General features: G+C 35.5%; 2 protein-coding genes across 2 annotated transcripts in view; one reads left to right on the forward strand and one right to left on the reverse strand.

The window, feature by feature from the left end:
* Positions 1 to 2,437: 2,437 nt before the first annotated feature.
* Positions 2,438 to 18,832, reverse strand: LOC125671240 (mitogen-activated protein kinase 15-like). The gene is made up of 10 exons (XM_056162536.1): positions 18,547 to 18,832; positions 13,152 to 13,250; positions 12,935 to 13,055; positions 11,021 to 11,151; positions 6,944 to 7,113; positions 6,438 to 6,577; positions 6,007 to 6,064; positions 5,623 to 5,757; positions 3,837 to 3,942; positions 2,438 to 2,821 (listed from the first exon to the last, which is right to left on the reverse strand). The coding sequence occupies exons 1-10, from the start codon at positions 18,610 to 18,612 to the stop codon at positions 2,573 to 2,575; spliced, it is 1,275 nt and encodes a 424-aa protein (XP_056018511.1). The 5' UTR covers positions 18,613 to 18,832; the 3' UTR covers positions 2,438 to 2,572.
* Positions 18,833 to 18,846: 14 nt separating this feature from the next.
* LOC125671247 (uncharacterized) overlaps positions 18,847 to 25,326 on the forward strand; it is a 28,061-nt gene continuing 21,581 nt past the window's right edge. The window contains exon 1 of the mRNA XM_048906792.2: positions 18,847 to 19,006. The gene's annotated coding sequence lies outside the window, so the exon portion shown is untranslated. The remainder of the gene's footprint in view (positions 19,007 to 25,326) is intronic.

Raw genomic sequence — 25,326 nt, forward strand, 5'->3', positions numbered from 1 at the left:
ACAGATTGCCTGCTTAATACCATTTTCGTAGCAAGAGTTGTGTTTCTTTGTTATATTCTTTGGGGTTTTTTTAACATCAAAAATCTCATGTTAAACACTGTGTAGATGAACAATAAATAGCCAAGCAATCTTTAATTATGAGGTGCTTCGTATTTAAGCCATCAATCCATTAAAATCTGGTTAGAGAATTTAATTATCAATTCATTACCACAGTTCAATAATAATAAATATCTAGGGTATTGCCGTTCCTACATTCCCCTTTAGTTGATTGATAATGACCAAACTGTGGTCCGTGTTTTTTGATGACACGCATCCCGTATACTTAAAATACAAATACATCTGAACTCCCTTTGTACTATGTAGTTAATATCTAGAGCACTTTTACAGAACATTGATTCAGAAAATATGGAATACTGATGGACAATACAAATCAGACTCGTTCTTCATGAAATGTTCACATCAAGAATGCAGTATATTGACTTTTAACTAGATATTATTGTAATGGCAAGCTTCACAAAAGGACTCTGCTTTGTTGCAATGTTTGCTAAGTTCAAGGTCCATAACTCTTTGAAAAATAGGTTAACAAAGTTGGACTGCAACCCACTGATATAAGTTCATGTAATATACATTTTCAATTCAATAGCTGCAGGGATAGCCAAAAGAGTCTGTAAAAGCATTTGTAGACACACACATGTACAGACTGATCACTATAGGGCACCTGCCTATTGTGGGGTCCTTATGATAAACATACAATAAAATACATTTCCATTAATAACATCAAAGTAGTACTCGGTAAGGGCTGTTCCAGAAATGATCAAAAGGGGGGGGGGGGGGGGGGGGGGGGGGGAGAGGGTCGGGCGGCAAACGATATTTTTTTGTGTGGGTGGTCGTATTTAAAAAAATACTTATTATGAGTAGTGGGTAGTTTCTATTGTTTTTTTAAATTTTGTGTCACGTGGGTGTTGAGTTTTCAGAATATTTTTATTGTCGCTCTTGTCGTGTTGGTTACAAAACATCGGAGGGAAAATTGAAAATGTGCTTTCGAAATGCTGCTTCCGAAATCGGAAGTAACATAGAACTATTCGAGTTGTCGCTCATTGTAGCACATAACTTTCTATTTCTATTATGGCACTCTTCAAATTAGAGGCGCGTTTAGTAGGGTCCCTTGGGACGTGATGGCGGCGAACTATGTTCTGTAGATTATTACAGTTTACAATGCATCGATTTTGGGAATATTTTGAAATCAATAGGTATTCCGTTTTCTAATAAAAATAGGCAAATTAACCTTGGTTGATTTATGCGAGGGTACCGATGCGTTATATTTATCAGTCGGTGTGATGGTGATATAGAGGCCTCCATTAGAAGACGAACGATTCATGGAAAAACATATCCATACCCATTTCATGAAAATAGCATCGCTTGGACTCCCAATCTTTCCGACATTCCCGCCATAGATGCCTTTGATTGTTGATGTGACATCGTTTCTTCAAAACTACTGCGATACAATGTCGCACAGGCATTACCGCGTCATTGACTAATATGTTGACGGTGCTACCGTTTGAGCGAGCGCAGCTTCATATATGTACATATTTTGTAATGTTCATGCTTTGATCAGGTTCAATTTAAACAATATCTATTTGCAAAATACTCATTACAGGAATTTTCTCCCAGAGTTTTATATTAAAAATCATTAAAACATGTATACATGAATGCGATTTAAATATTTTTATGCTATATATACATTTTATTTCTGCTGCCTTCACTGTGACTTGCTTAACCTTTGATGCACGACTTGTTCTGAACTGTATGCTCTCAGCCTCTACTTTCCTTTTTTCTACTCTCAATCTTTTCAAGTTACTAATTGTATGATAAAAATGCCCAAACCTTTCAAGTTTGTAAAACTATGTTTTAAACAGCACTGTCTTTGAACACAAAACGCATTTCAATATATCATGAAAATTTAAAAATAAATCGATTGGCATGTATGATTAGGATGATATTCCACGCAAGTTCACAATCATATTCCAAGGTGTGACTTAGCGAGATCTCAGCCATTTTTGACAAGGGACTTCTGGGATTGGCGTCAAAAAATTTTCCTTGCTAGAGGTTGAGATTTAGCTCGAATCATTTCCCATGCTCTAGTCATTAGAGCTCGCAGTACGAGCCAGCGCTCGCTACTAGAATGTTTGTCCTGAAAACCTCGTGAGATTTGTACTGTTTTCATTTTTTAAAATATTTTTGTGGTGGGTCTGGTTAGGTTTTTTTTTAATTAGATGGGTCATTGTAAAATGAGTTTTATCAATTTGATGGGTCATGGAGCAATTTTTTTTTTTATGGGTGCTTGACATATACAAAAGGTGCCTCCCTACCCCCCCCCCCCCCCCCCCCCCATGTATTTATTTCTGGAATAGCTCTAATATTATTTTGCTATCTAAACTATCACTCTTGTTGATTTGAAATTGATTAAACCAACATTCACATATAAGAAAATACTGTAGTATGCAACTATAAGTGGAACTTAAACTTCAACTAAATAGTGCTCAGTCTGACTATTAAAATGGTAACAGTTTGCCTAAATTTGAGAGAAAATCTGACCTGATGAAAAGGAGGACTGGTGGTTGGGTGCTGAGTGGGGGTGCACCTCTGCCACCGGTTTGTTGTACTTGGCAGACGCTGATGAGAGTTTGGCTGGCATGGTGTTCTCCTTCTGATACGGTTCACTGGGCGCCGGATTCTCATCCGGACTAGACTCTCTCAGCTGTTGTGCACTTCTGATCTCATGTCGCCTCCTTCTCCTCTCCTGTTTCTTTTGAATTATCATCTACAATCCAACAAAGTTACACCTGCTACCCCTGTGATACTCCAGTAGCAAGAATAATTCTATCGAGTTTATCTATGTTGTTTTAAATTAAATAGTTTCAACTTTATTTGTTTTACAACAATTAATAAACGAGCTCTGCATCTTATATTAATGCTTTGGCTCGCATATTTTGCATGAAAGGGTCATTGATGTGGGAGGTAACCAGAGAAGGAAAACCACATGACATTCTCATTGCTGATACTAAGAACTGAACTTAGGTTACATCCGTGAACAGTGTGGTAACCACTATGCTAACCAGACATCCCAAACCATATTTTAAAAGCAACCTAAATGATCAGGACCAGCTGCACAAAGAATAGCTAAATCTCACTAATGTTTGACTTGCCATTAGATCTTACTGAAAGTTATCTCTGTTAAATTCAATCATACGTTCTGTGCAAATGGATCCTGTACATTAATCAGTTCAGACAAATTTGTTGATGCATGACTGGATAAAAATGAATCACATGACGCCTCAAAATTACCAATACAAATACAAAATAAAATTACCTCCATGCTGAGGATGCATTATTTTGACAACTATGTCATGCACAAGCTACTTGAGAAACTGCATAACTTTCAATATATGTCTGCACTCAGTTTTAATGATTTACAAGAATTGTTTATTCAACCTTTTTGCCCATATCTTTAACTGTGATTTTCTGATATTAGGATTATGTAATGTTCAATGTGATACATGCATGTTCTTCAATTTGATAATTGAATAATATCTATTGAACTTGTTATTGAAATCTACACAAATTTTGTCAAGACCTTCAGCAGGATAAATTTTTTACACAGTTAGTTTGGAACGGAACAGAGTAATCCAGGGTGTGACATGGAAATTCGTATTGGGACTCGCCTTACCCAATACAGATCTCCATTTTACACTGAATGACGGACCGTATCATGTCCCAATCTGACAGTGTAACTAATAGTATTCTTCCTCCTGATCGCATAATGAATGGCACTTTACCTCATATAACTTGTTTCGGTACTCTTCCACTGTTAGCTGAACATCATCACTCAGTGGTGGAACAACATCGTAATTCAGGGAAATCTCCTCAGCAGAATTGTGGAATCTGGGTTAAGAAATAAAGTACAATGTATTAGCAATGCACAATATCTAAACCCATTATCTTCTTGTGGTCACAATTATCAAAGGCTGTGTAAGTACAATTTCTATTATTGCAATTCAGCTTTGAATTAGAACGCTTTGTCCGATATAGTATTGCGTTGTGTGACGACACAATTGAATCTGTTTGTAATACAATTGCGAAATGCAACAGACACTCTCATTGGTCCATATGTATAAGTCCGCCCAAATTCCCTTATACGGGAGTAGTCAGCATTTGAAAACATGAGAGCCAGATGCTAGATTGGAAAAAAACTTCAAAGGAAGAAAGAGAAAAAGTTATATTCTTGTGTTGTTGTCTCATAACTTTAATATCAAAAAAATTCCTAACATATTTTCCTACTATACTTTTGTCCAAACATACCTTCAAATATTTATTAAAGCCCAAAAATTCGATCACAGCTTTTGATGATTTCGTTCGTAGACGTAGCGCAATGTTAGGTAGCCAGTCAATTCGAATCCCGGTTCATATCCATACTAGCACAATAGCGTCTAGATGTGTACTAATACCCCACAAATATTTTAGCTAAATAGTTTAGATAATATACCACCCCAGTCCCATTAAATGATAATTATTCAAATAGCTAAACTCACGGCAATGCAGCTTTCATTAGTCATGAGCGGCCGCGCCGGCCGGTCTCCATTGAATGGGCTTATGTAGCATTTTCGTTAATCAAGAGCTTATTTTACCTTTACAAAAACTGGTACAAAAAATGTTTTAATTTCTATTAATTATTCGTGTTGATAATAAATGAAGAGCGAATACATAACATACAACCGATTTTATGAATAGATACCAATAGCAAGAGTTCGAATTGACCGGCTACCTAACATGGCTACGTCAACAAACGAAATCATTTGAAGCTGCGAGTTTTTGGGCCGTGTGTGGCTTTAATGAAAATTTGAAGGTATGTTTGGACACAAGTATATAGTAGGAAAATATGTTAAGATGTTTTTATATTGAGTTTATGAGACAGCAACACAAGAATACACCGATTTCAGGCCTCAATCGTCCGCAGCTTTTTGTGACCCGTAAATCGAAGGTTTTTTATAAGGGGTGGATCTTTTCAGAGAGCTATGTTCATTTCTCCAGCTACACTGACTCCGCTCGAGAAAGTGGGCGGGCTGTAATCGGCCAATGAAAACTCTTGTTGTATTACATCAAACATGTCATTCAATCATCTCATTCAATTGTGTCGTCACACAACACAATATTATATCGGGTAAAGCGTTCTAATTCAAAGGTGAATTGCGATAAAGAAAGACCCTGATGACAAAGCTTCTGTTTTTGCCTCACAGCTTGTGATCAGTATAACTACTTAAAATTTGGAAATCTTTGCATAGCTCTCACATAGCTTTAATTTGGCAAAATTGGGTCACAACACTATATTACTCATTTTTGTACACCACATATTTGCGAGTCAACTTTTTGTTGCTATAGGACACGGAACATACCGGCATTTTCCAAAATATTTTTTAAGAACAATAACCAAATTTTTATTTAGATTGAGAGTATTGGGATAAGATTTCTAACCTCTTGAATTTCCCATTGACTCTGACATTTACAAGACTATATACGCGTGCTTTCTGTTTTTCCTCATTTGGAATTTCTTCCTGCATGTTTTACCTGGAGATGTACGGATGTCTTAGAGCCTCATCAGCAGTGATTCTCCGGTCCGGATTAAATAACAGCAGCCGCTTCAGCAAGTCTATTCCGTCTCGTGGTGCATCTGGTAGAAGTTCTTCTAATGTTTTCTTAGACCTGATCCAAAGTAGTATTTCATGACTATAGCTAATTACCAATGATTCCTCTAGCATCATAAGGATAATTTTGTATCAATTAGTTCAAAAGGGTAGCATGGATAACTTGATTGTAAATGTATGAATTTACAAATACATTAACCGTACTGAAGCAGAAACAATTATCCCGTGAAAATGGTGTTCCCAGCCGATTTTATTTCCACTCTGAATTATAAAAATCACATTCTGTTGACATTAGTACCAGACTTACTTTAGTGTTGCTTTTTCCAATATAGAAGCCCCATACGCTGACTTGATGCTTTCAATGTCTGAAATGTGAGCCACAGTTTCGTATAAAATATTGCTGTTTAAATCACAGAAAGTGCTTTCATTGATATCCCATACCTCAGGGCCACATTTTACAAAAGAACTTACAAAATCTTCTTTTGCAATCCATTTTCTTACGTTAATTGAATTATAATTTGAATGTAAATAAAAAGAATTTAGTTATGTAATTTTATATGTAAAGAATATTCTCACAAAATTAAGTTTTTCGATTTATGCAACATTTTTAGTCTTATAGTCTTAGACAGTCATAAATTCTTTCATAAAACTGGGTCCTGGCTCTTAATGTTTTTGTTTACAAAATTAACAGAATATAGAATAAAATTCGTATATCTGAGTTTCATTCTGGGGCATTACCTTCCTTAGTTGGTGTAGGAATTGTGCTCATTATTTTCTCTATCTGGTTCAAGGTTGATGACCCTGGAAACAGGGGTTTTCCTCCCAACATCTCCCCCAGGATACAACCCAAGGACCACATATCCACACCCTTAGTATACCTGAAATGGAGGAGTTCATTGTATAGATACTGTACAAGGTGAATGATGCCAGAGCTGTTATTTATAATCAAAGCTATACCAAATCTGCCTTTAAAAGGAATACACAATTCAAAGCAATGAGCAAGTTAAATGGATTTAATGCATTTTCTTGGGTTTAACATGGCCTTCAAATACTAACAAATTTCAAAATTGTGATGAAGTGAAGAAGATACAAGTACTTTTGAAATTTCCTGCCTAAAGGCCTATTTCGCATACAAGTTTCTTTAAAGTGTATTGTGTTAATGGTCAACTTGATTTAAAATGAATTCTAATACCCCCTCCCCCAAATTCTGATAACTACCAACTGATTGTCAAATAAATATGTACCTGTGAGAGGCCAGTAATATCTCTGGAGCCCTGTACCACCTGGTGGCCACATATTCTGTCAGATTGGGGTCTCCCGTCTCAGCATCCACCCCAATCTGGGTCAGAGAACGGGCAAGTCCGAAGTCACAGACTTTAACGACACATTCACTGTCCAGTAAAATATTGGAGGGCTGCAACCCAAATATAATACAATCATAGTTTAGAGTCAATTCAGTTGTAAAATATATCTATATTATAAATATCATAGATGATCAATATCATAAAATATTACATCACAATAAGAAAAGAAAAAAGTTCATTGTCTGTGTATATTTCAACATTTGTTGTTTTCTTCAAGATACTCAGTCACAAATAATCACAAAAAGTGCTAAAACCATGAAAATACAGTTAACATGATCATCACAATACCATGAACAATACAGTTAACATGATCATCACAATACCATGAACTATACAGTTAACATGATTATCACAATACCATGAACTATACAGTTAACATGATCATCACAATACAGTTAACATGATCATCACAATACCATAAAATATACAGTTAACATGATCATCACAATACCATGAACTATACAGTTAACATGATCATCACAATACAGTTAACATGATCATCACAATACCATGAACTATACAGTTAACATGATCATCACAATACCATGAACTATACAGTTAACATGATCATCACAATACCATGAACTATACAGTTAACATGATCATCACAATACAGTTAACATGATCATCACAATACCATGAACTATACAGTTAACATGATCATCACAATACCATGAACTATACAGTTAACATGATCATCACAATACCATGAAATATACAGTTAACATGTTTATCACAATACAGTTAACATGATCATCACAATACCATGAACTATACAGTTAACATGATCATCACAATACCATGAAATATACAGTTAACATGATCATCACAATACAGTTAACATGATCATCACAATACCATGAACTATACAGTTAACATGATCATCACAATACCATGAACTATACAGTTAACATGATCATCACAATACCATGAAATATACAGTTAACATGTTTATCACAATGCCATGAACTATACAGTTAACATGATCATCACAATACCATGAACTATACAGTTAACATGATCATCACAATACCATGAACTATACAGTTAACATGATCATCACAATACCATGAAATATACAGTTAACATGTTTATCACAATGCCATGAACTATACAGTTAACATAATCATCACAATACCATGAACTATACAGTTAACATGATCATCACAATACAGTTAACATGATCATCACAGTACCATGAACTATACAGTTATCGCAATTCACCTTTGAATTAGAACGCTTTACCCGATATAGTATTGCGTTGTGTGACGACACAATTGAATGAGACAATTGAACAATTTGAATGACATGTTTGATGTAATACAACAAGAGTTTTCATTGGCCGATTACAGCCCGCCCACTTTCTCGAGCGGAGTCAGTGTAGCTGGAGAACTATACATAGCTCTCTGAAAAGATCCACCTCTTATAAAAACCTTCGATTTACGGGTCACAAAAAGCTGCGGACGATTGAGGCCTGAAATCGGTGTATTCTTGTGTTGCTGTCTCATAAACTCAGTATAAAAAAATCTTAACATATTTTCCTACTATATACTTGCGTCCAAACATACCTTCAAACATTCATTAAAGCCACACACCACCTGAAAACTCGCAGCTTCAAATGATTTCGTTTGTTGAGGTAGCCGGTCAATTCGAACTCTTGTTATTGGTATCTTATTCATAAAATTGGTTGTAAGTTATGTATTCGCTCTTCATTTATTATCAACACGAATAATTAATAGAAACAAGAGGTACTGTGAGCAATGCTCACTAAGAATACCCCCCGCTTACCCCAATCTCCCAAAGGGGTGTTGGTAATAGGTATAAACTACCTCTTTTCTGAGTGTAAAAAACAAATGGCATGACAAACCGAACCATATTGCTACTTCGATGTCCAGTGCGCGTGACCTTTGACCTTTTGACCCCAAAATCAATAGGGAACATCTTCATCCCATGGGTAGTCCATATGTATGATATGGTGACTGTAGGTGGAAAGGATAACGCTTTAGAGCCCGGAAACCACATTGCTACTTCGATGTCCAGTGCGCGTGACCTTTGACCTTTTGACCCCAAAATCAATAGGGAACATCTTCATCCCATGGGTAGTCCATATGTATGATATGGTGACTGTAGGTGGAAAGGATAATGCTTTAGAGCCCGGAAACCACATTGCTACTTCGATGTCCAGTGCGCTTGACCTTTGACCTTTTGACCCCAAAATCAATAGGGAACATCTTCATCCCATGGGTAGTCCATATGTATGATATGGTGACTGTAGGTGGAAAGGATAACGCTTTAGAGCCCGGAAACCACATTGCTACTTCGATGTCCAGTGCGCATGACCTTTGACCTTTTGACCCCAAAATCAATAGGGAACATCTTCATCCCATGGGTAGTCCATATGTATGATATGGTGACTGTAGGTGGAAAGGATAACGCTTTAGAGCCCGGAAACCATATTGCTACTTCGATGTCCAGTGTGCTTGACCTTTGACCTTTTGACCCCAAAATCGATAGGGAACATCTTCATCCCATGGGTAGTCCATATGTATGATATGGTGATGGTAGGTGGAAAGGATAATGCTTTAGAGTCCGGAAACCATTGCGTCTACAGACGGACGGACGGACGGACAGACGGACAACCCGATTCCAGTATACCCCCCCCACAACTTGTTGCGGGGGGTATAATTAAAACATTTTTGTACCAGTTTTTGTAAAGGTAAAATAAGCTCTAGATGAACGAAAATGCTACATAAGGACATTAGATGGAGACCGGCCGGCGCGGCCGCTCATGACTAATGAAAGCCGCACTGCCGTGAGTTTAGCTATTTGAATAATTATCATTTAATAGGACTGGGGTGGTATATTATTTAAACAATTTAGCTAAAATATTTGTGGGGTATTAGTACACATCTAGACGCTATTGTGCCAATATGGAAATGAACCGGGATTCGAATTGACTGGCTACGTCTACGAACGAAATCATCAATTTAAGCTGTGATCGAGTTTTTGGGTCGTATGGGGCTTTAATAAATATTTGAAGGTATGTTTGGACACAAATATAGTAGGAAAATATGTTAGGAATTTTTTTTATATTAAATTTATGAGACAACAACACAAGAATATAACTTTTTCTCTTTTTTCCTTTGAAGTTTTTTTTCCATCTAGCATCTGGCCGTCATGTTTTCAAATGCTGACTACTCCCGTATAAGGAAATTTGGGCGGACTTATACATATGGACCAATGAGAGTTTCTGTTGCATTTCGCAATTGTATTACAAACAGATTCAATTGTGTCGTCACACAACGCAATACTATATCGACCAAAGCGTTCTAATTCAAAGGTGAATTGCGATAACATGATCATCACAATACCATGAACTATACAGTTAACATGATCATCACAATACCATGAACTATACAGTTAACATGATCATCACAATACCATGAACTATACAGTTAACATGATTATCACAATACCATGAACTATACAGTTAACATGATCATCACAATACCATGAACTATACAGTTAACATGATCATCACAATACCATGAACTATACAGTTAACATGATCATCACAATACAGTTAACATGATCATCACAATACCATGAACTATACAGTTAACATGATCATCACAATACCATGAACTATACAGTTAACATGATCATCACAATACAGTTAACATGATCATCACAATACAGTTAACATGATCATCACAATACCATGAACTATACAGTTAACATGATCATCACAATACCATGAACTATACAGTTAACATGATCATCACAATACCATGAACTATACAGTTAACATGATCATCACAATACCATGAACTATACAGTTAACATGATCATCACAATACAGTTAACATGATCATCACAATACCATGAACTATACAGTTAACATGATCATCACCTCTGTGTATGACACGAAATATACAGTTAACATGATCAAAATACCTTTTGGTCTCTGTGTATGACGTTGCCTGAGTGAAGGTATTTAGTAGCCTTGAACAACTGATACATAATGTAACGTTTGTGAACATCTTTCAGAATGCTTCCTCTTTTGATGACATTGTGAAGATCTGTCTCTGTCAAAAGAATGATTGGGTATTATCTTAATCTGACTAAAGTACAGACCTATATTATATATATCGTCGACTGACCAGTTTCGGTGACCTTGGCGATAAACCGTTATTTTCTCATTAATCACTTGGATTAAATAAACAATACACCTACCTTTAAAGTAATTAAATTCCTTTACTTGCATCCAAAAATTTCAAAACCAGTGGTACGTTAATTGAATATATTTTCATAACAAAAAACATGTCACTTTATGCTTCTATAATGGTGACGTCACCTTTTTCGGTGACCATTGTTAATAGGTTTGCCAAAAGTTGGTAACTGTAAAAACGTATATACAGGAGGAATGTGCAACTAAACGTCAATTAATAAAATAACATAGTGTGGAATTCTAGACTTTTGGTATACTTTATATTAATTTAATTTGAAGGTTTGCTTGAAAAAGTAATAAGTAAATGGGCTTATTTTTGGGGTGCTCAAGTTGATTTTTTGCATACTCTCCTTCTAGTAGTTCATTTTTGGAGAAAAATTGAAGACGTAATCTATATATGTTTGCAAACACTACAGCAAAATTGATGATGTAATCAACACGGGGAAAAGACAATGCGCACACGTAAACAAAAGATTACCAATTTTGGTCAGTCATCGAAATAGGGCAGTCGACTACATAGGGACCTATACAGTATATATAATATAGGTCTGTACTTTAGCTAGATTGGTATTATTTCAAAATAAATCAAATGCCAAAGTTCTTTCTCAGATAATCAATGGATTAAAATTGTCTTATTGTTCAAATGCAGAATGTTTAATATCTTTGATATCTTTCTATGGTGCTATAATATCTGTACAATACTAAGGTGCTATAATATCTGTACAATACTAAGGTGCTATAATATCTGTACAATACTAAGGTGCTATAATATCTGTACAATACTAAGGTGCTATAATATCTGTACAATACTAAGGTGCTATAATATCTGTACAATACTAAGGTGCTATAATATCTGTACAATACTAAGGTGCTATAATATCTGTACAATACTAAGGTGCTATAATATCTGTACAATACTAAGGTGCTATAATATCTGTACAATACTATGGTGCTATAATATCTGTACAATACTAAGGTGCTATAATATCTGTACAATACTAAGGTGCTATAATATCTGTACAATACTAAGGTGCTATAATATCTGTACAATACTAAGGTGCTATAATATCTGTACAATACTAAGGTGCTATAATATCTGTACAATACTAAGGTGCTATAGTATCTGTACAATACTAAGGTGCTATAGTATCTGTACAATACTAAGGTGCTATAGTATCTGTACAATACTAAGGTGCTATAGTATCTGTACAATACTAAGATGCTATAATATCTGTACAATACTAAGGTGCTATAATATCTGTATAATATTGTTTTGAATGTCAATGAAGAGACAGCTCAAGAGGTAAAAGAAAAACCAAAGAAAATTTAATAAATAGAAAATCTCTATTGTTTTGTTGTTGAATATGGAATTTGTTCTGGGAGACAGGATTTTTTTCCATTGATATTTTGACTGTGCATCACTCATGAAAATATGTGTATGTGTGGAAAGGAGGGAGGGGGGGGGGGGAGGAGGAGAACCAGCCTCACTGGTGAAATAAATTCTATATCCGACAACAAAACATTGAATATACTTATGTAGGTTTTGTAAGTGCTTTCTCTATCATGTACAGTTGTACTTTGTATTTTCTTCCATGTTTTCATAAGACTAACATGAGAGTATGAAGAACGAAGTGGCTTACCCATAAATTCAAAGACGAGGTAGATATCTTTGTCATTTTCTGCCTTGATCACATTGTGTAACTTAATGATGTTATTATGGTCTCCAAACTCTTGAAGAAACATAATCTCCCGGAATGTCCGCTGCAAAAGTTCACAAAATGAGAAAGATTAAATATAAATTGTAAATATGTTCCTATTTTACAAAACTTGTTAAAATGTATATCGTGTGCAAACTACCTGTGCATCTGTTTGATTTCTGAAGGCATCAAAAATTTTCTTCACAGCGACCACTTCTCCTGTTCTTCTGTCTACCGCCTTCCAAACAATTCCATAGGCCTAAAGAAAACAATGCAAGAATGTTCAAATTAAAAAACACTGACATTGTCACTACTCACTATGACGTCTGAAATTCAGTGCATGAGTACCAGATAAACCAGCAGCATCATTGTCAGTTCAGCAGTCGACGTGCTAACCTACTGGCCTACCAGCGGTTTTGTTCCTTATATAACTGGTACCTGAAAACGGTACCATTCCCAATGCCAAAAAACATTGATTTTTCCCAATTTTGAGACTAAAAATTCACAATTTACTTAGTATGAATTTAAACGTTGTACAACTTAACTAAAATGTTCACTTCCAGTATTAAATCAAAAGTACAGATCATTGGCAGTGCATGTGCTGTAGAGCTATTACGAATGTTCTGTTCTTTATCTTTTAGTTGATATTATTTGCCGATACATTGGTAGAAAATTCCCAATTACATCGATTTTGATGCTATTTTTCCCAGTACCCTGCAGTGGGCAGAAAAAAAACACCGCTGCCTACTCAGCTAGGCGAGGATTTTTTAAAGGAATATTGTTGATATCTATATTTCCATCTATCTTTTAAAAGGAAGTGAGCCATTATGACGATGTAGAGTATCTCCTTAATTCCATTGCCTGAAACTTGTGCGATATGGTAAGAAAAACCATGGATAATGAATCGATAACTACAATGCTTAAATAAGTTTTTGACCAACAATGCATATTAAAAGTATAGTTCATTTACTCTGCACACTGTAAACCAAGCTGAATTCATAAGGTCAGGGTTGCAAATAACCACTAGCCCACTCACAAATACCAGAATTTTATTTGTGGGCAACCAAATTATGCACATCCTCTTGCCCACATGGCGAGTAAAAGTTTACTGGGAACTTTTCCAGAATCCGCTCATAGTTTGACTTTTAAATTCACTTTCCTTTTCACTGTTTCATTATCACAGACCTGTTTACTTCCGTCATTGTCTCTCAGTATTTGTGATAAGATTTGTCAGTAAGATTTGGCATTTGTCAGTAAGATTTTCTTTTGCTGTGTTTTTACATCAATAAATGAAGAACATGCAGCTACATGTAACCTTATCAAAAAACAAATGGATGTATAATTGAGATTGCATCTCTCTGCATTGAATTAAAAAAAAAAATACCAGTAACAAAATAAATAATTGTCAACAGAACATGCAAATGCCACATAAAGAAATTTCTTATCTCATGAATTAATCTTTCGGTTATTAATTTCTCATCACGTGGGTGATAATTTCACAAACATGTACTTTCACTCTTGTTAATATCCCATCTGTAGCTCATTCTAGCTCACATTATTCAAGATATTCGTTCATACCTCTGGTCTACTTTCGAAGTGATTCCCAATGTTTGTGTACTTTGTTTTAATATATGAGATTAGAGTAACTTCTGCCAACATGAGAGCAAGAGAATTTATTTACAAATACTACAACAGACATACGTAGATGTATTTCCTTTTGTATATATATATATATAGACAGACAGGAAATTTCCAAAGATCTGTGAGTAAGTGGTCTTACCTCGCAGGGTTTCCACCATTTTTAAATGCGATCATAGAATTGTTTCACAACTCGCATTTTTGAGCGATTCGTCAAAAGGATACAGATAATAATATGAAACAGTAACTGCTAAAGTGCAAACAGATGTATTTCTGTATTTTCTGTATATGAAAACATGAGACGTATTTTGTACTCAAAATCCGTACAAAATACAGCGAAATCGTAAGAGTAAACAGGTCTGTTATCAATAAAACGCTTTATGAACCTTGAAACGAGTCAACGATCACGGGAAAGTAAGCATGTGGAAATTCATTATTGAATTTTTTTCTTCTAACCCTTCTGAAAAATGCAAAAATTGTGTTTCTTCAAATATCAAAGAAAACGATCATGTACATTTTTCTTTGAAAAGGGCAGTGCATGGTTATAGTAAATACAGAGATGGTAGAGATACAGTCAGAGAAGCTGAAGTTGGGAGAGAGCCTGAGAGAGGATTGAATGAGGACTAAAGTTTGGAAAGATTAATTGATTCAATAATATTTAACGTCCCACTTGAGAATTTTTCACTCATATGGAGACGTCACCATTACCGGTGAAGGGCTGCAAAATTTAGGCCTAATATGCTCGGCACTTACAGCCTTTGAGCAGGGATGGATCTTTATCATGCGGCAATGCCACACCTACATGTACTCTAACCATGGGCTTCGGTTTTTGCGGTCTCATCCGAAGGACCGCCTCATTTAGTTGCCTCTTACGACAAGCAAGGGGGTATCGAGGACCTATTCTAAACCGGATCCCCACAATGGATTTGGAAAGAGAGAATGGAAAGTGCTGTAAAAGAGAATGAAAATTTACAGAACAAGGGTGAAGAGTGTAGGGGTGAGACTGAGAGTGAATGTGATAATGAGGATGAAGGGACAATGGATGAGAATTTGAATAAACATAAAATGGAAATCGCATAGTATTGAAATAAAACAGCATGTTATGCCATAAGAGTTTTATTCTTTTTTAAAGATAAGCTGATGATAGGATTGCTATTTGCGACTTGGGTCCCAAAAATGAAAATATTCATGTGGGCTAATAATGTTTGTAAAGTTGTTGGCACACATGGCCCCTAAACTTTTGACTGTTATTTGCAGCCCTGTAAGGTGACCCTTTAAGTATACTCTGCATACGCCATATCAGTAAAGTATGTGCCAGGATGTCCCCACTTAAAGGATTAAATGCGCCATTTTCAAATTTACAATATCAATGGCGCAAGAGCGCTGCCTAAAGTGATCCTTGCACACTGAGAAATTAACAAACTGAGTAATATCTTCAAAGTAGAAAAAAAAACCCAGATCTATAGTGTAATGCAGGGATATTCATTAGGGGTGCACCGATATATCGAGATTTTAAGTTTTTGATGAGTATCAATACACATCCTTCGATACACCTACTGATATATTTCTTTGCATATTTGGTTATTTCAATATTTTTGATCGGGATCGACCTTCCTAATATTTATGCAAAATGTCGTCAAGAAAATGAAATGAAAAAAAAACCCACACCAAACAAGCAAAATGCAATCTGTGTTCAGCAGTAGTTTGCCACAGAAGGAACAACGAATTTGATATTTCATTTGCACTGGCATGACAACATTGCATTAAATAACCTCATCCCACCTCTGGTATATCCAGAGGTTTGTGTTTGTCCAACTCTCTCTATTTTGTATTGCTTATAGGAGTTATGACATTGATCACTTCGTTATCTTCAACTTTCACAAATGCAGCAAGACAACTCGTGTCTTCGGAGATGTAGGCTATGTACTTGTATATATGTATTGTGATTTTCTTACCTTCATAACGGTGTCAGTTCATAATGAGATAATTAATCAGATTTAGTGACATATTGAAAAATAAATACTACTCTGCACGAAGTTGTGAATTAATTTATATACTTTGATTAAAATTCAGTGAATGATTGTAATTCAATTTTTTTTACTTTGTCTCGGAAAAGTTGTTTTATGTTTTCATTTTTTGTTGTTATGTTTTCTGTTTGACTTTACATTGATAAATCATAAAATCCAATATACTGTGTATCGTTAAATTTGATATTGTATCGTATCAAAAATTATGTTCCCCTCATGAAATAAATTCTATATTCAACAAGAAAACATTTCTCTCTGAGACTCTAGCCGATCAAACCTACCAAGTGAGGACGTCCTCACAATGTGTAGAAGAGAATACACATATATATTATTCTAAAGGCAAAAAAGTACTATGTTAGGTATAGCTATAGGGATACTTATAAAAGTTTATTTAATACTCTAAAAAAAAAAAAATTATGAGAGAGAATATTAGTAAGGACATGTCCTCACACCACTTGTCCTCACTTAATCTCAGCAAGATTCGTCGATGCTGGATATTTGGACTGACGCCTCTTCCGAATCTCAGACCAGTGTCACATAAAGTGATTCAGGAAATCTTGCCTGAACTTCGGCCGCTTGTTGCGATTAAAATGGGTTAAATTGAATTTCTTGCCCGCTTCAACTTTTCGCCTCAGACATCCTATTAACTACCTATCACAATGAAATATGCATTTTTTACCTTTACAAGGTGTAAATCCCACAGTAATTCAAGTTGGCTGTTTTCGAAGCCATTGCAAACGGCCACCATTTCATATTTTACCTTCTCAACACTGAAGAGTTCCGATATACTACTTCATGACAATTTGTACTATGATTGAAAATACAGAACTTACTGGTTGACAATTACTTTGTACAAAGCATTTAAGCATGAAAATTAAAACCAATAAAAAGAAAACTGTGTAATATTTAATCGATCTATTAGAAGGCGTCCTAAACTATCGGAACTCTTCAGTGTTGAGAAGGTAAAATATGAAATGGTGGCCGTTTGCAATGGCTTTGAAAATAGCCAACTTGAATTACTGTGGGATTTACACCTTGTAAAGGTAAGAAATGCATGTTTCATTGTGATAGGGAGTTAATAGGATGTCTGAGGCGAAAAGTTGAAGTGGACAAGAAATTCAATTTAACCCATTTTAATCGCAACGAGCGGCCGAAGTTCAGGCAAGATTTCCCGAATCACTTTATGTGACACTGGTCTGAGATTCGGAAGAGGCGTCAGTCCAAATATCCAGCCTCGACGAATCTCGCTGAGATTAGTCCTCACTAAGCTAATATTTTGTATCTACATCTTTCACATGTACATGTAGGTCACCTTTATGAGGATGTAATTGTGAGGACATTTGTTTTGTCCTCATAGTGCAATTCTGTCTTCACAACTTCTATCCATTGATTGAAATTTGTCCTCACTTTACTGTCTCTCTCTCTCTCTCTCTCTCTCTCTCGGCCTATATGGATTTTAAATACTGTATAGTGTAATAAGACATACATCTTAAGCAATAAAGAATATACATTACATACATATGCTATAATTTTTTTGGTGTGCAACTCTGTTAAATACTTGACAAATTAGTGTCGATCGGGTTAGTTCGCCATGCTTGCCACGATCTTGAAAAGTCGCCAAATTAAATTTAGAATTTGTGTCACATATCATTTATTAAACCAGACTATACATTGAAACTGTTTTTCCATTTACTTTTATTCCTGATGTACTAATTGATTTCAGATAAGCCTATAAATTTCCAACAAATACACTAACGTGAAATATCTGAGCTGCGTGTACCAACACATTCCTCAACTGACAGAGTAATAGCGTACCTCGTTACCAATTTATATTTACAAATTAGACATCATATCATCATATATATTGTAATTGTTCTATATTTTACTCACCCCCTTTCCTAATCGTTTCTTGATTTCGTACTTTTTCGTAATATGGGGCTCTATTTCTGAACTCATGGCTATTTTCTAGAAGGGCTACCATCGACTAGTTGGCCACCATTATTGGAAGTAAATCACCTTGAGGAATCATTGCGCACAAAAGTAGAGTTCGCCAGCACAGTTAATTAATTACTCAGGTCGTAATAAATTTCAACACGTAAAAAGGAATATTTTCATTATAAAATCATTTTATATTGAGACATGAGTATTAGAGATTATAAAATCAATAATTAAAGAAAAACAATGACTTCGCGAATGAATTTTGTAAAGAAAGTGCCAGGTACTCATATTTTGATTACGTCAACATTTCTTGCGAAGTTTTGTGTTGTTGTTATGGAAATTCGGCTTTTACCGATGGTTCCCGAAGTTTTACGGACTGTCGTAGATGGCGGGAAAATGACGTATTCACCAGGTACGACTATTGTTTTCATTTTCGTCGCACCCTGTAGGATAATACGCATGAGCAAAAGAATATTGTTATTTGGTGTCTTGAATATTACTGTGCAAACGTCCTTCCTAAGGCATGATCTTTTCAAACTGATAATAACAAATACAATAATAGCAATCCTTTATTCGATCTATGTTATTGTAAGAACGAACCCGATTTTTCCCCCTACACTGTTTTCCGCGCTTGCCGGCGTATTCGTTGTTGCGGAAATTTCCGTTAACATTGCACCGACAAATATTACTATTGTTTTATGTTTCCTCCTAAGTCTGATCTGTATATTGCATGAATTGTTTTGTTTAATTTTTAATGTGTTTGTATTATTCAATTAATTTGTATTGTATACCTTTATTTATCTAAATGGGGTGCGGATCCTCAATCATGCATTATATAAATAAAGGTATAGGCCTGTACATCTATTTGTTTATTTCGCAACAATTCATGTGAAAAACAGAAGCAAAGAAAAATATAGAGAATTGCTAATTAATAAGGTATAAAAGTAAATAACCTTAAAGAAACGGAAAGACAAAAAAAATTCAGCAAGTGGCAGAATCTGCCGTACATATCAATTCAAAGAAAGAAAGAAAAACCAGAATTGGTGTAACAGAATATTGAGACAAAGCAGAGTTAAACCATGTCTGAAGTGGTACCGAACGGATGGAAATGTGCATTATCACAGATTCACAGCATTGTTGAAAAAAGGAGAGATCTTCACCTAGAGAAAAAAAAGCCAACCAACTGCAGGCCACTGAGCATGACCAGTATTTTGTGTAAAATCACGGGAAATATTTTATGAAGAGGATCATTGACCATGAGTGAACATAACTTATTTAGCGACAAGCAGTTTGGTTTCTATGAAGGAAAGTCTATATTCGCCAATGTTTTACTGTTTCGGTCAAGTGAGACTGAAATTCTGGATCGAGGCGCGGAATTAAACGGTCTACATGGAGATATTATGGAAACGTTTGCCATAGTTCCACATGTACGACTTCTTCAGAAAACGATAGCTGGCGGTCGTCATATCCCCAATAATGACAACAAAACTACACTTCATTGTAACAAACGATAAATCGGTGGTGGATCAAATGTTCAGACCCCTGAGAAAAGAGTGCAAACGGTCAATTTTAACGCGAGAGTTGTCATTTCATGTATTTGACAAAATCATAAAAATCACAAAGTTAGGAATGAAACTGATAATTAAAATCAAACAACAGATCTGTTTAAAAACTGTTTTAACAAAGTGCATCGATCAGATAACGCTAGACTATCTAGTGGCGGATCTAGAGGGGAGGAGTTACAACACCAGCCTCCATTGGTTGAACATTTATAGGTAATTATTTCTCATTTTTGGGTCTTCACTCTCCCCCCTCCCTTTTTTTTTTTGGCTGGAAAAGATAAAAACTTGGGTTGCAACACCCTTTGAAAATTTTCTGGATCCGCCTGGTTAGTTTTGTAAAGCATCATTTTGGAAAATATACTTATGAAATCTTCTGCACACATTTGGCATCTTCAGTAGATATCAGACAAATCTTTATTCGTAAATATAAATCCCACATAAGTGTTACAATATTGTCAGGCATAATGAGTTAAATTTCATTTTAATAGCATTAACAAAATATGTTTATAATTATTTCTGGAAAACTCGGTTGGACTGGTAAATTTTTCCGCGGACTGGTTGAAATTATACCCCATCAGTCCGGCTGGACTGGTGACATAAAAATTTAGCTTCAAGCCCTGATACAATGCTTAACTATGAAGTCAAGAAAAAAAGTCCATGTAGAAAAGGTTACATCCTCTCCCCCACGAAGTAGCATATTGGCGATTTGGCTAAGCACGGTCTATTTTTTTTTTAAGCTCAATGAGTCACTTTTCTGATCGCCTGTTGTCCGTCGTCTCTCTGTATGTGTGTCTGTAAACTTTATTTTACATTTTTGACTTCTTCTCCAGAACCACTGGACCAATTATAACCGAACTTGGTCAAAAGCATCCTTGGGTAAAGGGCTTTCAAGTTTGTTCAAATGAAGCGGAAATAATCACAAAGATAGGGTGGGTCATTTAAAAATCTTCTCAAGAACAACTAGGCCAGAAAAGCTTATATTTACTTGAAAGCTTCCCGACATAGTGCAGATTTCAAGCTTGTTAAAATCATGTCCCCCGGGGGTAGGATGGGGCAACAATAGGGAATCAAAGTTTTCATTACAAATATATAGGGAAAATCTTTAAAAATCTTCTTCTCAAGAACCACTGAGGCAAAAAAGCTGAGATTAGCATGAAAGTGTCCTGATATAGTGCAGATTCAAGTTTGTTAAACTCATGACCCCTGGGTAATCTAATTAAAATTAGATGTTAGATCCACTCGCGTACTCGCATGATGCGAGTACGCGAGCGGATATAACATCTAGTTTTAGTTAGATTGGAGCCCTGGGGCTAGGATGGGGCCACAATAGAGGATCAAAGTTTTACATAACTTTTAAATAGAAAAAAAAGAAGTTTATATTTGCACGAAAGCTTCCTGATATAGTGCAGATTCAAGTTTGTAAAAATCATGGTTCCCAGGGGTAAGATGGGGCCAAAGTAGGGGGTCAAAAGTTTACATACAAATATATAGGGAAAATCATTAAAAATCTTCTGAAAATCACTGGGCCAGAAAAGTTTATGTTTACATGAAAAGAGGTATAGCGCATTTGCTGACGATACGGCCGACTCAGAAATCTAAATGGAAAACACCGGTTTCCAATAATAGACTGGCGTGTTATATTTAAATATAAGGCCAACGTTTTTGATGTTTCGTTAACCAAGATAAATAACTGCCGCAGTTTAGCATTACTGACATTTATAGGAGTCGTTCTTTACTTAATAAACCATTTCCCTATTTGGAATGATGAACAGTACAATATTTTCATAGACCTGTGCATTCATATTACACAACAACCCTTTTACATATGGCATTACTTAACTCTCACTGTTCTGACATGACTGCAGCGCCTTTAATAGATGTCATCAGTTCATTTGCCTTTGGTTGATAATTCGAGTGTTTATCTTTGCCTAAATATCATATGACAGTTGCTACATGAGTTTTTATTTTTTTATTTTTTTTTAGAAGTCAAACTATATAACAGTTCTTTTCCTCCTTTGACTTATTTTTACTTATTACATGCTGTGCATTTGTGTCCTTTTTCTTGTAGTATTTGTTTAGCTTTTCGTCAGCCACATTACGGTTTGAAATTCCTGTGCACACAGGAACATGTTAGTGTAAACAAGCGGAACTACAATGATCTCGGAATAAATTCCCTTTCTTTAAGTCGTAACTTGCAAATATTAGAAGTTATGATGAAAATGACGAATATTTGTTATAATATATGTATCACATTTACCCCCCCCCCCCACCTCAAGAAAACGACCCCAAAAAATGAAAAGCAAAAAAAAAAAAAAAAAATAGATTGGAAAAATATTGGACTTGAACTCGAGGAATGTATGGTTTAAGTGTAAGATTACCGAGCACCTAAACCACTAGGCTACTTAGGCTTGTAAGTTTAAAGGTTTAACTTTTGACAGGCTGCTAAATCTCAAGGTAAATTTTGAGAACGATTTTTTCATATTTTATCCATTTTCAACAAGAGGGCCACCTTAAACCAAATTTCCTCAAATGGACTTATATACAGTCATAAGCAGGTAAAACAACTTCAGTGTTTTATTTCTGGTTTAAGGTGGCCTTTTGCAACAGTTTGCAATTTTTTATGCCCATTACGTTACATCTACTATATACTCTATATAATCACGGTGATGTTTATGCTTGTCAAATAGATATACTATCAACATATCGATATCTTTATTAAAAGTAACTTGGGTAAACACAAGTACAAACTGACATTGTATAACAGAATATTTGTAAAAAGTGATATTCAAGAAAAAGGTATTTATGTAGGCGAAATTGCATACCAAGTGCGCTATACCTCTTTCCTGACATAGTGCAGATTCAAGTTTGTAAAAATCATGGTTCCCGGGAGCAGGTTAGGGTTACAATAGGAATCAAAAGTTTAACATGCGAATATATAGGAATAATCTTTAAATATGAGCCAAGGTGACTCAGGTGAGCGGTGTGGCCCATGGGCCTTTTGTTTTAAATTGTCAAGATATTTCTAGAACTTCGAGTTTCAGACAAATAATGTTCTGTTGCGTTCAATTTTTTTCATTTTATGCCCGGGGTAATCGGAGATTTGGGGGCATATATTTTTCGTCTCTGTTTGTCCGCAAAAACCCTGATCATAATTTTGAATAGTTGGTGATAGAGCTTCCATATATCATATGTGTATTCCCTTTGACAAGACCTTTTCACGGGTAGCAAATTATTTGACCTCATGACCTTGATCTTAACCTTCAAATTTGACGTACAACCTACCGGGGTAGGTCATAACTTTAAAACGGTTAGTGTCAGGAAATATTAGGACGGACCAGTCAGCTACAGATCAACCCCTTATGAAAACCATCCATTTGTGGCGCAGAAAAAAAAGCGCACAGTTGAGGCCTTATATCACCGTTTTTTTACGGGGAAGATCGATCTTAACAGAGGAAATAGATAAATTGTAAATGTCGGGGTGCGATACAACCACAACACACGAAAAATTCTAGATGCCACCCTTTAAAAAAAAATGTTTTGAAGGGGGTCATTGGCTAAAACGCGTTCATATAGGTTCCAGTGGTCAATGGAGTAACGGGGTTGTTAGTTTGCCATGTTTGAAACTACTTTTGTAATGACCGATGAAGGGTGTCTCGGGTGACAGTGAAAACAATGAAAAATGTTCAAATCTTTTCTCTCTCTCTCTCTATTTTATTCAGTGACGTCGATGAGTTGTCGTCATCATGCATGAGTTGTTGTTCCGTGGAGATCTGGGTTAGAGTAGGTCCTCAGTACCCCCTTGCTTGTCGTAAGAGGCGGCTAAATGGGACGGTCCTTCGGATGAGAAAGCAAAAACTGATTTCCCGTGTCATAGCAGGTGTGGCACGTTAAAGACATTTGACTAAGTTGTATGATATAGACCCCCACATATACAGTTAGAGGTCTTCGACGTGATAAATTCGTTACACAGTTAGTTAGTGACCTGATACGGAAAAATACATGGTGTGAAAAGAAACCCGTATCGGGCTCGGCTTCGCATCGCCCGATACGGGTTTTCTTTTCACACCATGTATTTTCCCGTATCAGGTCACTAACTAACTGTGTAACTAATAGTATTTACACATTTACCATGTATGTGTATACTTACAACAGGGAGCACTCCAATCCTAAATAGGGAGGACTTCTGGCAGTTCATATTAGACTAAATACTTTTATATGATCCGAGTGTGTATTGAATTTGAAGAGCAAAACAGAATGTATGCTATAGGCCTACCAGTGCTTATAGCTTCGATATATCCATTTTCTCGCAGTTTATCAGGGTCTCTGTCCAAGCGATGTTTGAAAAGGTGACTGGGTGTGTTTTTTAAGGTAAAGTTCTTGCTCCAACAAAAAAATTATCCACGTCTTTTTTCCTCGTACCTTCCTTCGAAAAATTGAAAAATACTCAGTCTAAATCCTTTCTACCGACAACTAGTACACCCGAGCACGGCACAAAACATCTTAATGCAAAGCCGGGAAAAGGGATGGTACCAACAAGTGCTTGCTTAATATATTTATTAAAACTTTCTATGCCAAATATTAAGCAAGCACTTTTACATTAGTACATTCCTCTACAAAATCCAACGTTTTAAAATACATAATAATGCATTAGTATGAGGCATTGATATGAAATGGTGCAGTGATTTTTTTTGTTTTTCAAACTACCACCCCTCCTTTTGAATTGGGAAAAATTAGCGACATTTCCCTCAAATTGGGAAAAATCATTCATAGTAAATTAAAAATGGTAAAGATGCATAAAATAATCAAATAACAATTTTTTGTTTGAGGTTTATTTCAGATCTGATTTAAAATCATAAAATAAATCATTATTTAACATTAAATATGTATTGGAAGTCACACCTTGTATATATATTATTTACTTTTTCTAAGAAATACTTATTGTCTAATTTCATAAAGAAAATAATAAATTATTAATTCACCAGCATTTGTACCCATAATCTTGTAAATACTAGTATTATATTAATAATCAAGTTTCCAGAATGTCTCTCCTGTTTTGTATTTTTCGAATTTTAGTAAAATCCTATACTGTTGGCCACTTCCTGTTATTAGCCTGACCCTACAAAAAATGGCGGTCAAAATAAATTGTAAACAATATGGCTTAATGTGCATC

This window comes from Ostrea edulis, chromosome 4 (assembly GCF_947568905.1).
Source record: "Ostrea edulis chromosome 4, xbOstEdul1.1, whole genome shotgun sequence".
Taxonomy (NCBI): domain Eukaryota; kingdom Metazoa; phylum Mollusca; class Bivalvia; order Ostreida; family Ostreidae; genus Ostrea; species Ostrea edulis.

Coding starts and splice junctions, on each gene's coding strand:
- LOC125671240 (XM_056162536.1), bottom strand. CDS start 18,612: ATGAGTTCAGAAATAGAGCCCCATATTACGAAAAAGTACGAAATCAAG. Junction 5,758..6,006: donor TTGGAAAAAGCAACACTAAA/GTAAGTCTGGTA, acceptor ACTTTGGATCAG/GTCTAAGAAAACATTAGAAG. Junction 2,822..3,836: donor ACCGAAACAAGTTATATGAG/GTAAAGTGCCAT, acceptor GTTGGATTGTAG/ATGATAATTCAAAAGAAACA.